The sequence below is a fragment of the Miniopterus schreibersii genome (assembly GCF_964146895.1).
Source record: "Miniopterus schreibersii genome assembly, chromosome: 2".
NCBI lineage: Eukaryota > Metazoa > Chordata > Mammalia > Chiroptera > Miniopteridae > Miniopterus > Miniopterus schreibersii.
This window is the reverse complement of record NC_138102.1, coordinates 70,131,306-70,147,698: the sequence shown is the minus strand read 5'-3', so window position 1 is coordinate 70,147,698 and position 16,393 is coordinate 70,131,306. Positions and strand designations below refer to the sequence as shown.

Here is a 16,393-nt window from a genome sequence, read left to right as displayed (position 1 = left end):
TATTACCCTGAAATTACTGTTGCAAAGATCACTAAATAGTAATCAGTTTCCATATTGCCAGATTTCTATCCTTCCTTGACCTCTCCAGCATTTGATAATCTTATAACTCACTATTCCTTGAAACTCTCTATTGCCTTATCTCTAGTACCCAACTCTTCCCTGTCCTCCCCCTGCCTTTATAACTTCTCAGTGTTCCTCTTGGGTTTCTCCAGAGACTTCTTCAAAGGTTGTTGCTCCCCTTAATTTTACCTAATGGTCATTGTTCTTCTCATACTCTTTGCTTCGCTTTGTCCCACTCCAGTCTGTTCTCCTCAATGCAACAGGAGTGCCAATTTAATCATTCAATCCCTTCGGAGTGGTTCCTTACTGTCCTCAGATAAAAGTTGAGGCCCGCACGGTCTCACCTCTTCTTGATCCTGCCAGCCTTCAAATTTTACTCTGCAAATCACACTGTCAGGATTAGGATTCTTTAAATTGCAAGAAACAAAACCCAATTCAAAATTATTAAATAGCACAAAACAAGAAATCTGGAATTAGGAGGTTTCCAGGTTGGTTAATTTGGGAGCTCAGTGGCCATACTAAGCAACCAGGTTTCTTCCCTCTTTCTGCTTTTCCATCCTCAGGACTTTGCTTTAGTTTCCAGGATGACTCTTGCCATGATTGCAAGATAGCTGCAGTAGTTCCTTCTATGTTTCTGTTTATCAGTAACACCCTGAGCACCATCTCTTCACAGCTTCTTGGCTACATTGGTCATATGCCCCTTAAACCAATTGCTGGCTAAAGAAGCAGGATTACCATAAAATGACTTAGTCGTGTGTTGGAGAGATGGGACAGCCAAACAAAATTGGGGCTCTGTGGCAAGGAATAAGGGTGAAATGATGCAGCCTACTATTGCCCATACACATCTTTCTTCCTATACATACACTTTCAAAAATGTTCATGCCTAAAGGAAACATGAATTCCTTTCCCAAAGAGAGATCCGCCAAAGGCTCATTCAATTACTTGTTCCTTTTTCATGACTAGTCATGACTAGTCATGATGGGATTTTCCAGATCAGCTGTGGCTCCCTAGTTTCTTGTCCTCCACAGCCACATCTAGTATGAGCATTGGGAAGAATACTTTCCAAGGCTTCTCAGCTTTAGAATACACTTCTTGATGCTGTAAGTTTGATTCCCTCTCTCAGGGTCCCCATTTTCCCAGCACTGTGTCCTCAGTGCCTTCCATTCTGCCTCTTCCACCTGGCTTGTTATACATAGTAGGGTCTTTTGTAGTAGCCCACTTCCAAATACCAAATTGTCAATTTGGGTTCTTGGTCATTAGTAACAGTGATGGATTCTGGTTTTCAGCATAAAATATTTTATTAGAAGGATGTTGTGTAGCTCACAGAACAGACAAAAGGACTAGAGAATCAGGATCAATCTGAGTCACAATGCTAGGAACAAATTGCAAAACTACACTGTAAAACTGGTCCTGTGAGGAAATTATAGCCACTCTTGCCAAGCATTAAATACTGAGTTTTCGCCCTGGCCGGTGTGGCTCAGTTGGCTGGGCATCATCCAGTGCATGTAGAGGTTGCTGGTTTGATTCCTGGTCAGGGCACATGCTCAGTTATGAGCTTGATCCCCTGTGGGGGATGTGAAGGAGGCAGCCAGTCAGTGTTGCACTCTCACATCTATGTTTCTCTCTTCTCCCTTCTCCCTCTAAAAAATCAGTGAACTTTTTAAAAAAAATACTGAGTTTTGTACCAGTAAAACTCAGAATAGAGTTTTGTCTCTACTGCAATAGGAATTTTATTTTAATATAGATGGTACTTCACCTAGAGAGAATTAACCATGGTCCTTTTTTGATGCATTGTGTCAACTAGCTACTAATTTATGTGATTGGCAGAACCTAGGTCAAGTGTCCAGGCCTTTAACTCCAAGGGTAGTTGAGAAATCAAGTTCAGCTTCTCAACTAGTTTGGCATTTCAGCTTCTGTAGAGGAAGTTGCCACACTGGGAACTAAGATTTAGCTAATTTCCCCCAACATAGAAGAAGGCTTAGATTCTGAGCTGCCCAAAAGAACGATCAGGCTCCTCTATAGAGCAAATCCAGATTTTGTGGGGCCTGAATTAACACAGTTTGGTGGTTGGGTGGGTAAGGGGGCCTTATTTAGGAAAAGCACAAAACTAGAATACCAAATTAGCTAGAGGGTTTGAATCAGCTTATGCAAACGAACAGCTCTAAAGCTGTAATTGCCAACTCTTTGTGTTCCCTCTACTTTCCAGACCTCTGCGTTTGCTGTAACTCTGCTTGGCACAGTTTATCTCATTCTATTTGGCTAACTCCTACCTGTTCTTCAGTCCTCAACTTAGACATATTTCCTCTGAGAGCTTTCTTTGAGCTCTTAAAACCTTGCCACAGCTGTCACAGAGTCCTTTAATTTCTCCCATTTGGGCACATATGACACTAAATAATTGTCTGCTGATATGTGTCATTCCAACACTAGATTATAAAGAGCCAATGTTGTAGTCAGTACCCTCAGTCCCAAGCATAACATCTATACATAGTAGGCACTCAATAGTTATTAAATATGTGGCTAGACTACATATTTTCCTTGCCTGTTTTCATGCTCATGTTCTCATGTTGCTAAATACTATCTGTATGCTGATTACCAATTCTTTTATTCAGCTCTGAACATGTTTTTAAAATGTCTTTGTAGAGCTATAATTGACATGTAATAAACTGCACATAGTTAGAGAGTATAAATTCATGAAATCACCATAATCAAGCAGTGAAGTTATCCATATGTTTGGTGAACTGTACCCTAAAAGTTTCCTTGTGCCCCTTTGTAACCTTTCCCGTCTTGCTGTTCCTCTCTGCGTTTGGCCCATTCTACCCCTCAGACAACTACTGATCTACTTTCTGTAACTATATATTAGTTTGCATTTTCTAGGATTTTATGTAAATGGAATCAAATAGTATGTGCTATTTTTTGTCTGGCTTTCACTTATTATAATTATTTTGATATTCATCCATGCTGTAGTGTGTATCATTCCTTTTATTGCTGAGCAATATTCCATTACATGGATATACTACAGTGTGTTTTTCTATTTACCCATTGGTGGACATTTGGGTTGTTTCTAATTTTCAGCCATTACCATTAAAGCTGCTATAAATATTCCTCTACAAATCTTTATATGGACATGTATTTTCATATTTCTTGGGTAAATACCTAGGAGTGGTCTGGCTGTGTCATATAATATTGTATCAATTTACATTCTCACCAGCAGTATATGAGTCTTCCAGTTGCTCCATATCCTCTCCAACATGGTCAGTCTTTTATATTCAAGCCATCTTAATGAATGTGCACTGATTTCACATTGTGGTCTTAATTTGCATTTTCCTAATGACTAATGATTTTGAGCACCTTTTCATGTGTTTCTTTTGTGATCCACATATCTTCTTTGATGAAGTGATTGTTAAAATTTTTTTGCCCATTTTTAAATTGTTTTTTTTATTACTGAGTTTTGAGAACTCTATAAATCTTGGATACAAGTGCTACTGGTCCTAACTTGTGTGCCTGACACTTTGAAAGGCCAAAACTCAAAACATAAGTTTGGAGTACAGAGAGGTTTATTGATCGAGAAGGCACCAATGAAGAAGATGGGAGACCTTGTCTTCAAATCCATATTTAGAAAGTACAGAGTTCAGACTTTTTTATGCCAAGGGAAGGGAAAATAGAACTGTTTTTGTAAAAACTCAAGCACCAAGCAGAATTCCTCTGATGATTAGCATGTCTGAAGCAGGAGCTATTAGCCTGAGGCCATGGGAACAACTCAGGCTTCAACAAGATGGAGTCAGAGAGACCAAGTGTTTCACTCTGTTACACAAGCTCTTCATCAGATATATGACTTGCAAATATTTTCAAAGTGCAGAAACTTTTAAATTTTGGTAAAGTCAAATTTATCAACTTCTTTTATGATCATAAAAGAAGATGTGGCTTTTGGTGTCATGTCTAAGAAATCTTTTGCTTAATCCAAGGTTACAACAATTTTCTGTCTTGCAGAAGGATTTATAGGTTTGAGTTTTACATTTAGATCCAAGATTCACTTTGCGTTAACTTTTGTAGATGGTGCAAGGTATGTATTAAAGTTTACTTTTTTGCTTTTGTATATCCAAAAGTCTAAAAGGACTATCCTTTCTACCTTGAATTACTTTGGACTATTGTTGAAAATCAGTTGTCTCTATATGTATGGGTCTATTTACAGACTCTATTCTGTTCTATTGATTTGCCTATCTTTGTGCCAATGTAGAAGGTTGATGTGTTGAAATCAGGTAGTGTTATTTTTCAAAGTTGATTTGGCTATTCAAAATCTTTGGCATTTTCATTTGAATTTCATAATCAGTTTTTTTCAACTTCTAAAATGGAAAAAATTTTTGATTTTGCTTGGGATCATGTTGAATCTACAAACCAATTTGGAAAGAACATGAGTTAGTCTTCGGACTCATGAACATTGGTGTCTCTCTATTTAAGTGTTTTAAATATGGTTTGTAATTCTCAATGTACACATTTTGCAATGCTGTGTCAGATTTATTTTTATGCCACTGTAAATGTCATGTTTTTAAAAATTTCAAATGGATTGTTTGTTGATTTTCTTTGTTTTAAATCTTTCCCTCCTATTTTATTAAAGCATAAAGTGCAAAAATGCTAAGTGTACAACTTGATAAAATTTTACATCTGAACACATTGATGTAATTACCACCCAGGTCAAGCTATGTAATATTCCTGCATCCAAGAAGTTTCCCTCATGGCCCTTCCCATCTAAATCATCCTCTGATGACCTTCAAAGAATTAAAAAAAAAAAAAATCTTTGTACAAATAGAATCAATCAGGCTGTACTCTGTCTGGCTTCTTTCACTCAACATTATGTTACGTATATGCTGTCTTTTTAAAAAATATGTTTTTATTGATTTCAAAGAGGAAGAGAGAGATAGAAACATCAATAATGAGAAAGCACTGATAGGCTGCCTCCTGCACGCCCCTTCCGGGGATAGAGCCTGCAACCCCGGCATGTCCCCTGACTGGGAATTGAACCTTGATTTCTTAGTTCATGGGTCAAAGCTCAACCACTGAGCCACACCAGCCAGGCTATACTCTGTCTTAACTCATCCATATCATTGTATGTACTGGCAATTCATTCTTTGTTTTTTTAAACATTATTTTTCAATTACAGTTGATATATTAGTTTCAGGTATACACCCTAGTGATTAGACATTACATAACTTACTAAGTGATCATCCCAATAAGTCTCATGCCCACATGAAACCATACATACTTATTAGAATCTTATTGACTATATTAACTAGGCTGTACTTTATATTCCCATGACTATTCTGTAACAACTAATTTGTACTTCTTAATTCCTTCACCTTTCTCACCCATTCGCCCCCTACCCCAACTGGCAACCGTCAAAATGTTCTCTGTATCTATGGGTCTGTTTCTGTTTCGCTTGTTCAGTTAGTTTGTTTAGATTCAATTTTTGATAGATATGTATATGTTGCTATTTTATTGTGTATATTTTTTATCTTTTGTAAATCTTTTTTCTTCCTAAAGAAGACCCTTTAACATTTCCTATAGAACACCTACTACATAAGGCCACTTTACCAAGGCCAGGAGACATAGCAGCTCTACCTAATACATAGAAACAAACAAAATGAGGAGGTAAAGAAACATGTCCCAAACATAAGAAGAGAACAAAATTCCAGAAGAAGAACTAAACAAAATAAGGACAAGCAATCTACCAGATGCAGAGTTCAAAACATTGGTTATGCCCTGGCTGGTGTGGCTCAGTCAGCTGGACTACCCCACACACTGAAAGTTTGTGGGTTTGATTTTCCTTCAAGGGCATGGAGGCAACTGACCGATGTTTCTCACATCAGTGTTTCTCTCTCCCTTCCTCTCTTCTCTAAAATCAATGGAAACATATCCTCAGGTGAGAATTAAAAGAATGAAATGAAAAAACACTGGTTATAAGGATGCTCGATGAACTTAGGGAAAGAGTAGATGAACTTAGTGAGAACTTCAACAAAGAGATAGGAAACATAAAAACAACTAGAAAACAAAAAATTAGAGACAAGATGGTGGTGTAGGTTAACGGGGTACCCGTCGCCTCCCACAGTCACATCAAAATTACAACTAAAATATAGAACCATCATTCAAAACCACATGAAATCTAGCTGAATAGAAGTCCTACAACTAGGGAATTAAAGAAGAAACACATCGAGACCAGTAGAAGGGGCAGAGACTGGGGGAAATCGAGGAAGAATAACGGAAACTGGCTGATCCCACACCCAGGTGCAACAGTTTAAAACTGGAAGGGATATGTTGGCTGTGGAGGTTTCCCAGAGGAGTGAGGGGTCCCAGCCCCCCATTAGGCCCCCAACCCAGGGTTCCAGTATTGTGAAGAGAAGTCCCCACAACTTGGGGCTGTAAAAACCAGCAGAGATTGAGGCTGAAAGATGTAGAGGCAGCTCCTCTTAAGGGGCCAGTGCATGGAATTAACTCAGTCACACTCCCTTTGAGTTCCAGCACTGGGGCAGCAGCTTGAAAAGAACCTGGGATATTAGGGGAGGAGCTAACTTGCCTGGAATTAGCTTCCTCCCAGACAGAAGAGCTGGCAGAGGCCATTGCTCCTTTGACGAACCCTCCCCGACATAGTTGGCAGGCAGGCACCATAACCTGTCTCACACCTTTCGCTTTGCTCTGGTGATTCCTGGAGACCCCGCCCCTCTCTATTTGCAGGCTCATCCAAGCCATTTTCAGTGGCTTTTCTATGCAAGTGACTTCTCTTGCCTCAGGTTTAGGACTTTTCTAAAATCTCTCAAACAAGCAGCTGCTGGCCTCAGCGTGCCCCATACCTCTTGATAAGTGGCCCAAGGCCTGGTGCTAGAGGCAGCCTGCTTTGGTTCATAGCTTAGCCTTTCCTGAGTACCTCCAAGACCAACACAAGTAGCAGCCATCTACAGGTTACTGTGTAGCTCATATTGGGTGGCCCTGGGCAGGGCACAGGCAGAGGCTGACTTTGCACCTCTCGGGAAGCCCCAGAGACAGTGTACATAGTGGTCAGTTTTGCCCACACTGGATTATAACCCTACCATATCCATGAGTGAGGAGGACTTGGTGATCACCAAAGCCCCACTGAAGTAAATCCTGCTCCATAGGGGTGTCTCCAACACAGCAGCTCTTTGGCTGTAGTTGCAGCTGGTCCTCACAGCCCATTGGCCTGGGGGTCAATTCCTCCCAGTGATGCCAACAGCAACCAAGGTTCAACTAAAACAGGACAGTCCACACAGCCCACACAGGGGAGCACCTAGAAGGCCCAGCTCAGGTGACTGGAGAGGCTGAGCCACTGGGCCCTAAAGGAAACCTACTACACAAAGCACTCTACAGATTCCAGGAGACATAGCAGCTCTACCTAATACATAAAAACAAACACCTGGAAGCAGCCAAAATGTGGAGGCAAAGAAACATGTCACAAAGGAAAGAACAGAAGAAATCTCTAGAAAAGGAACTAAGTGAAATAGAACCAAGCAAGCTAACAGATACAGTGTTCAGAATTCTGGTTATAAGGATTCTCAAGGATATTAATAAGACTATTAAGAAAACAAGTGAGACCATCGATGACCTAATAAAATACCTATCAGAAATGAAGGCTACACGAACTGAAATGAAGAATAATTTACAGGGAATCAATAGTAGAGTAGAGGATGCTGAGAATCAAATCAGCAATTTGGAACATGAGGAAACAAAAAACAACCAACCAGGAAAGCAAAAAGCAAAAAGAATCCAGAAATATGAAGACAGTGTAAAAAGTCTCTGGGACAACTTCAAGTGTACCAACATTTGCACTATGGGTGTACCAGAAGGAGAAGAAAGAGAGAAAGAAATTGAAAATCTATTTAAAGAAAGAATTACAGAAAACTTCCCCTACCTGGGGAAAGAAATAGACTTCCAAGTCCAGGAAGCACAGAGAGACCCAAACAAGAGGAACGTAAAGAGACCCACACCAAGACACATCATAATTAAAATGCCAAAGGTTAAAGACAGAGAATCTTAAAAGCAGCAAGAGAAAAGCAGTTACCTACACGGGAGCACTCATAAAACTGTCAACTGAATTCTCAACAGAAACTTGCAGGCCAGAAGGGAGTGGCAAGAAAATTCAAAGTGATGAAAAGCAGTGACCTACAACCAAGATTACCCAGCAAAGCTATCATTTAGAATTGAAGGTCCAATAAAGAGCTTCACAGATAAGAAAAAGCTAAAGGAGTTCATCACCACCAAACCAGTACTACAAGAAATGTTGAAGGATCTTCTTTAAGAAGCTAATGAACAAAATAAACTGACAAACAAAATAGACCCAGGCACACTGAAGCATGCATCAGACTCATTTCACAGGGAAGAGGGGTGGGAAGAGATTAACCAAAGAAGTTATATGCATATATGCATAACCCATGGACACAGACAATAATGGGGTGAAGGCCTGGGGAGGGGGTGGGGGCATGGTGGAGTGGATCAATGGGGGGGAAAAATAGGACACCTGTAATACTTTCAACAATAAAGATTAAAAAATAACCACTCAGAAATGAAGAATATACTAACAAATGAGGGTATAGAAAAAGATATTTCATGGAAATGGAAAAATAAAAGCTGGGGTACCGATATTAGACAAAATAGACTTTTAAAAAAAGGCTTTAACAAAGACAAAAAAATACTCAGCCATTCCACCCAGCCTTCAGTATTTAACTGAAGAAACGCAAAACACTAAATCAAATAGACATATGCTCACTGCATATATGTTCACTGCAGTATTATTTACAATAGCTAAGATGTGGAAGCAACTTACGTATCCCCATCAACAGATGAATGGATAAGGAAGAAGTGATGCATATATACAATAGAGTAGGACTCAGTCATAAAAAAGAATGAAATCTTGCCATCTGCAAAAACAGGATGGACCTAGAGGGTATTGTACTGAATGAAATAAGTTAGGCAGGGAAAGACAAAGGCCATATGGTTTCACTTCTAGATGGATTATATATTTAAAAAAACAAACCAACAAGCAGAACAGAAACTGACTTATACATACAAAGAACATTTTGACGGTTGCAAGGGGGTAGGGGGTTGGTGAAAAATGTGAATGATTAATAAGCACAAATTGGTACTTACAGAACAGTCATAGGGATGTATAGTTAATGATATTGTAATAATGATGTATGATGTCAGAAGGGTACTAGATTTTCTGGGGTGACCATTTGTAAGTTATGTCCAATCACTGGGTTGTACATCTGAAACTAATATAACATTATATATCAACTGTAATTGAAAAATAAAAAATATTTTAAAAGAATTTAATGGGGGACATGACAAATGGTGGTGTTTTTTAAAAAAAGATTGAGTCAATTGGATATCCATATTAGGGGAAAATAAACCTTGATTCCAACTTCATACCTTTCACAAAAATTAATTTGAGGTAAATCAGATCTGGATGTGAAAGGTAAAATAATAAAGCATCTAGAAGAAAACACAGAATATCTTCATGGCCTTGGCATAGGCAAAGCTTTATTATATATGATACAAAGCATTAACCATCAAAGATCAGCAAACCTAGACAGTTTTACCTCAAATATTTCTGTAATTCTTAACCTGCCTCTCCATCCCCACAATCACTGACCTATTTACTAGTCACTTTGGCCTGTGTGAGGGTCCAGAACAAGTTATACTCCAAGATGTGCCTCAGTGGTATGCAGATTACTCTGAGGTAAAGGCAATTTTAGCGTCAGGCTTAAGAGAAACTTCTGCCTTCTTCTGCCAATTACCTAGAAGAATTTGAATTAGTGACCTAGCCCAAAAGAGATTACCAGGGATAACTTCTTTTGACCTATTTATAGGACAGGGCAAACTTCTAATTACTGAATGTCTGCTCTTATCATCCTCCAGTGACCTTTTGAAGTTCCCCAAATACCTTATATCATCCCTAGCTCAGGATGTCTTATATACTTCAATCTTCCTTTCTATCTCTGAACCTGTCAGGTAATGCATGGTCTCTGACTCTCCCTTGTATGTGGTGTTCCCATAGCACATGATATTAAATTTGATTTTCTCTTGTCAATCTGCCTTTTGTTAATTTGAGTATTTGGCCAGCCAAAAGAAGCAGAAGAAGGAAAGGGGAATCTTCCCTATTCCCTACCCCTGTAAAACAGCAGTGGTCTCACAACAGCTGTTCTTTTCCCTTTAATAATTTTTTCACAGCACAGACAGCATAATAGGATACTTAGAACTGCAAATTTGACTGCTACTGCCTTTTTTGATTAAAACGCCTATAATGGATTAGCATCATTTAAAGAGAATCGCATCGAAGCTTCTCAGCAGACCACACTTCTAGCTTTGTGACCTGGCAGTCACTCACCTCTCCAGTGAGTCTGCTTCTAACTTGAATTTTGGCTCTACTAATTTTGGAGTTCACATTATGTTTTGTAAGACACGTCCTATTCTGAATTACCTTTTCCATTTCCATCGTAAACTAAATCCATTCCTATAGTTTATACTCCCCTAAGTGACCCACCTTGTTATCACATGACTCTTCCCCTTCTTCCATTTTACCACTTAGATCAGCATGGGTTTAAGTTTCTGGAGGGCATTAACATTTTTGAATCCAGGGGCTTAGCTTAGATTTTGGGCGTACTAACACTCAAGTTCCTTTACTTGTTTATCTCTCCTGAGTCCCTGACTCCCACTCCTGCTCCTCCCACCCCCGTCGGGAGCGCTAGTTGGAAGCTGCTTCCGCCCGACCTCCGGTGAGGGAGAGGCCGACCCACTAGGTTGGGAAGCAAAGCAGCCAGCGCTGCGACTTCAGCCCACCTTCCTCCTTCCAGTGCCTTCCGAAGGAGCACCTTTTCCTTCTTAATCTGGGAAGCCAACTGGGACGCCAACCTGAGCCTGTGGCGCCGTGGGGGACGGAGCAGCGCGCCCGCACCGGGACCAGAAGGCTCCGTTCTGTCCAGCTTTCGCAGGGCAGAACGACTTCTGGCGAGTTCCTGAGGGTTCCCAGCGCCAAGGTCCCGGGAGTGACGCGCTGCCACCTGGGAACTTTCCCGTAGCGGCAAACGACGTCACGGGGCACCGAACGCTCGGCTGTCTCCAGTAATCTAAGAGTGTGGCCCATTGTGACAATGGAGCGCGATGTGGCTCGTTATTACCAGGCATTCAAACGCCCCCACACGCCGCACGTTCCTGAGCGACGACACTATAGTATCAAAGTTCTTTTAAGCTACTACCCCAGAAGCCTCTGTCGGAGCGCGGGGCCGCGGTGAAAGAGGGCTAACCCGAGCAGCCCAGCCCTCCGAAACCATGGCTGCCAGGGGCGGGAGGGGGCGGGGGAGTCGGGGGAAATGGGAGCGCGGGTCACCGGAAGCGGGGTGGGCCTGGAGCCTCGGTCCTCCAAAGTCCCGGCGAGCCCCGCGCCTGCCTTTCGCCTCCCCTCCCCCCGCGCACGCTGCGTGGCTGCTCGTTGGCTACTTACGACGGAAGCTCGGTTGGTGTCTCTCCAGAAGTTTCCCCCTTGGGCGGTGGCGGAGCTGGTAACCTCCGTGGTAGCAGCTGCGGCAACAACAACATTGACTGTTAGAGATGGCGGCGGCTGCAGCAGGACCTGCAACATCCCAAAGGTACGTGTTTTTTCTTCCTTTTGCTGTTTATTTTTATCCCCTGCCCCCCTTTTCTTCTTAGTGCGCCCTGCTTAAAGTCGTTGTTTCCTTGGCAGGTTTTTCCGGAGCTTCTCAGATGCTCTGATTGACGAGGACCCCCAGGCGGCGTTAGAGGTGAGAGAACCCGTCTCAGCCTCTACTCTCCTTTGGGGAACGCGGCGAACCCCGCCTCTTTCCAGCACATGTCTTCCTGGGACTGGGCCGGCTGATTCTGCAGTGTCTCAGCCCTCATACTGACAGACCCTGCCTCTTCCTTCTCTATTCCATAGTGACCCCGTTACCCTAGACCCCGGTTCCTGCCCCTCCTATGCCTAGGCTGTTTCTGCATCCTCACAGCTCTTTAGAAAAACGTTATGTTTCCGTAGTTGACATCCTTAGTTCGCCGGGAAGGATATTTTTTTAAAATGACATATGACTAGAAGAAGTGAAGTCTAGGCTTAATGGTATTTAATTCGATTTTTCGTTTGACAATCACCCTTCCCATTCTTATGTACCAGGCGATGTGCAAGGTGTATATGAACTCGGACTACCATAACAAGCACCTTTTCCACTATGTCCCTGAAAATTTCCAGATGTCCCGTCACTGTTCATTATTGACTTGTTTATTCACCAAAACAATATTTTTGGAGTTGATGTGTGCAAGGAACCAATTGCTATTGATTAAAGTCTTACTTATGTACTTAACTGACTTACAAAGCACTTTGTGTTTGTGTGAAGTGAAAGACTATGAAGCTGTAAAAGAAAGTAAAAGGGCAAGAGTTAAATAATACAAAGGAATAAAGACAGCCCAAGCTAAGGATACATGATGCAGTGGGTCCCAATATTTAGCCCAGGGGTTTCTTGCTTTGAAACACTAGGAAAAGAAACCAAACCCTGTTCTGTTGTTATAATCTAACATACCTAACATTAGCAATTTGAGTCAAGAGAACCTTTTTCCAACTTAGGATTTCTAGGAATAATACGCCACATGGTAGGTAGTAGAGCCTCTCTGAGGAGGTGACATTTGAGCAGAGACCTGAGGGAATGAGCTTGGGAGCTCTGGAGAAAGCATTCCAGGCAGTGCCGAAATCCTGATGTAGGAATGAGGCTGGCCTGTACAAGGAGCAGCAAAAAGGCCCATTAGACTAGAGAAGGGTGAAAAGAGTATGAGATGAAGTGGGGAGGAAACCCAGGCTAGGTCCCTTAGTGCCTCTTAGGCCAGAATATGTTCTTTGGATCTGAATGTGAAGGCCTTCAAATAAAGTGATTGATTAATCAGTTGTATTATAATGTTTCCTAATGAGGCCTCTGGGATCAGTAGTAGAATAATGTTACAGGAGGTACTAAGAATTTTTCTCCACAATTCCTTATGTCAGCTAGATAGCTATTTTCAGAGTTTACATTTGTTATGGTCCTCTTAGGCTTCAAGCCTCCTTTGGAAATCCAATTTATATAAAAGTTGCTTTTAAAGGATATTGATGTCACTTTTCATTTCACTTATTTTACTTTTTAATTTTTATTGAAGTATGACATAATAGATAACACAAATCTGAAGTCTGCAACTAATGAAGTTGTTTTACATATGTGTATATCATGCAGATTAACATATAGAACACTTTCATCCTCAAGGCTCTCTCATGCTTCTTCCCAAACAATAATTCCCCTTTCCCATATGACAACCCTTATTGGGTCATCACCATCAGTTAGTTTTGCTTGGTCTTGCACTTCACATAAACAGAATTACAGTCTAGGTGCTAAGTTGAGTGTAGGCACTCTGTCTTGCTTTAAACATTTGTGAGATACATTCATATTGTTGTAGTATGAATCTTTTTCATTGCTGTGTACTATTTTATTGTACAGTAGTAGCACAATTTATTCTAACAGTGGAATAAAGAATGAGAAGGAGACTGCTTGTGTCCAAATCATGGTTTCATGATACCTTTGTAACCTTATAAAAGTTCCTGTTATCACGCTGGATTAGAATTCCTGTCTCTGAATAAGAACTTGAAAGGGCTTTGATGAACATAAGTAATGTAAGGTACATGTTGAGGTCCTTGAGGTAGATATTTTGTAGTTTTTATGCTCTCTGTGTTCTAACCACACTGGCTTTCTTTCTGTTTGTCATGTTCAATCCTGTTGAGCAGCCTTTCGACTTGCATTGTGGTTTCTTTTGCCTGAAATATACTCAGACTTTCCTGACCCATCTGATGTTCTGCTTGGGAATGCTCATTACCTTAGATTTCAGCTGAAATGTCGCCTTCTCAGAGAAGATGTCTTCTCTAACCACCCTATATTTAATTTGGGTCCTAATGTAAGCATTAAGAGAGCAGAAATTTTCCCTGGTCAGGTAGCTCATTTTGTTAGTTCATATCAGTGTTTCCCAATGCTCCAAGGTTGTGGTTTCGATCCCCAGTCAGGGCACATACAAGAATCAACCAATGAATGCATAAATAAATGGAACAACAAATCAATATTTCTCTCTCTCTGTCTCTTAAAAAAAAAAATCAATAATAATAAATTTAAAAAAAGAGCAGGAATTTTGTGTATATTTTTTATTACCACTGTGTTCTTAGTGTAGTGCCTGGAAGGTGGTAGGCACACAAATGTGTTAAATGATTCTTACTATAATTCTTGCAACAACTGAGGTGGATATTTGCATTTTCTAACAAGGAAGCTGAAGCTAAAGAGATTTAACTTGCTCAAGGTTATACAGTTCAGAAGTGATATGTCTCTGGGTTCAGTTCATTAGGGTCATCTCCTGGAGGAGGGGGTAAAATTGGGGTGTATGATATAATTAAAGGTTTGATAGCTGACTTCAAAGTAGCTGACCATGGGTAACTTTGTTGAGAGCATAGCTAGTTAGCATAAATGTGCATTTGTTCCAGTTCTTCGTGGTTATGTGTTTTTTCTCCATGGTAGTTTAGGAAGGGAGAAGGATTGATATTATTTATCACCCATGATTGGGGATTAGCTGTGGCTGGAAGAAAACAGAAAATGGAATCAAATTGTGATACTCAGAACTAAAGGCCTTCAGACTTTTTCAATCAGTCTTCCTTGGCCAGTTTGGCTCAGTAGTTAGAGTGTAGGCCTATGGATTGAAGGGTCCCGGGTTTGATTGTGGCCAAGGGCACGTACCTTGGTTGCAGGCTTGATCACTGGCCCTGACTGGGGCAAGTGCAGGAGGCAACCAATTGATGTGTCTCTTTCACATCCGTCCCCCCTTTCCACTTTCTCTGAAAAAAAAAAAAACAAACAAAAAACTTGCAGTCAGTCTGGGCAAGACTGCTTTTGCTTTTAATCGTAACAACCGTTTACCTGTTGAGTAGCATTTTATTTTATTTTTTAAAATTCAACTTATTGGGTGACATTGCATTTTAAAAGAGCTCAAAACGTTAAAGATTTGGAAATTTGTTTCTAAGAGATCCAAGTCTTAAACAATCTTACTGCCTTTTTAAAAAGATTTTCCTCTATTCTGAGCTACCAGGTATTTCCTTCACCATTATCTTAGTAAAGAGTTCAGCATTATTTCATTTTAAAGTTCACCATGTTTTTTATTTTTGAGAACTATAAATTGCTTGACTCTAGCATCTCGTTTTATATGAATAAGTACATCTCTGGACATGTTTACAATATGTTTCACATTGATCTCCATTAAATAATAGCTTTTTGCCACTGTGATTCACATGTTGGCACTGAAGTTTTCTGCCTTTTGAGATCCCTCCCTTTAGTCCCTTTGTACTCTAGCAGCCAGCAAACTGTTGTTACAGAAACAGTAGAACTCTGGAAACATGCCACAAGTCAGATATAAATACAACTGCAACTCATTATTTTATCTTCATTTTTGGTTTTATTTATATTATTCAAAATAAACTGATTATTATGCTTTATTCATAACTTTACAAGTTTATGTATCATAAAGTTCAGTTTGTGCACAGTTTTTCAGTAACGTTTAGTAACAGCCCAGTAAGTCAATTGTTTTAACTGAGTCACTATAAATTATCCTTCTTGACCAATAGTTGGTATGTATATTTAAAGGTTATTTCCAAGTTAGTTGTTTGAAATTCGTAAGTTTTTACCTGACCTTTTTAAGAAAAGGAATGCTATTTATCTTTGTATCTGTAGTGTCTGGTCTATCTTTGTTACATAATATATGTTTAAAAATAGTTTTTGAATTGATGATAGATATTAATATAATCTGTAACAGCCTTTGGGACCCATGGTGTATCTGTTTTGCTGAGGAGAGGCTAGAAATTTCCTTTGCAGATATGTTTGAGTAGATAGGTAAGAAGCTATCAGCTGTTTTCAAAATTGAAAGTTTAGTGCAAGATGGTATTATTTAACTTAGGAATTTCAAAGTATTAAAAAACATAATACAAATGTCAGATGGTATGTGAAAAAAACTTGGAGTAAAGAAACGTTACCAAGAGGCAGTGCTCTTTAGTGATTAAAGTCCAATTTGGAATCAGACAGACTTAGATTTGAATCCTGTCTCTGGCACAGTCTTGTCACTAACTAGGAAGTGAGGGAATGAATCTGTGCACATCTGAGGGAAGAGCATTCTAATGAGAGGCAGCAGCAGGTGCAGAGTCCTGCTGGTGAAGATCAAGGAGGCCATTGGGCTAGAATGGAGGAGCAAGCGGAGTAGTAGTAAGAGGTGACATCCGAGAGAG

General features: G+C 40.3%; 1 protein-coding gene across 4 annotated transcripts in view; it reads left to right on the top strand.

Annotated features, from left to right (window-relative positions):
* The first annotated feature begins 11,526 nt into the window (after positions 1-11,526).
* SUGT1 (SGT1 homolog, MIS12 kinetochore complex assembly cochaperone) overlaps positions 11,527-16,393 on the top strand; it is a 42,064-nt gene continuing 37,197 nt past the window's right edge. For 3 of the 4 annotated variants that reach the window (XM_081127924.1, XM_081127923.1, XM_081127922.1), the window contains exons 1-2: positions 11,544-11,705; positions 11,801-11,858. In XM_081127924.1, coding sequence (XP_080984050.1) covers positions 11,668-11,705; positions 11,801-11,858 — 96 coding nt within the window. In that variant the 5' untranslated portion in view covers positions 11,544-11,667. Of the gene's footprint in view, positions 11,706-11,800; positions 11,859-16,393 lie in introns of all 4 variants that reach the window. The other variant, XM_081127925.1, reaches the window with a different exon arrangement.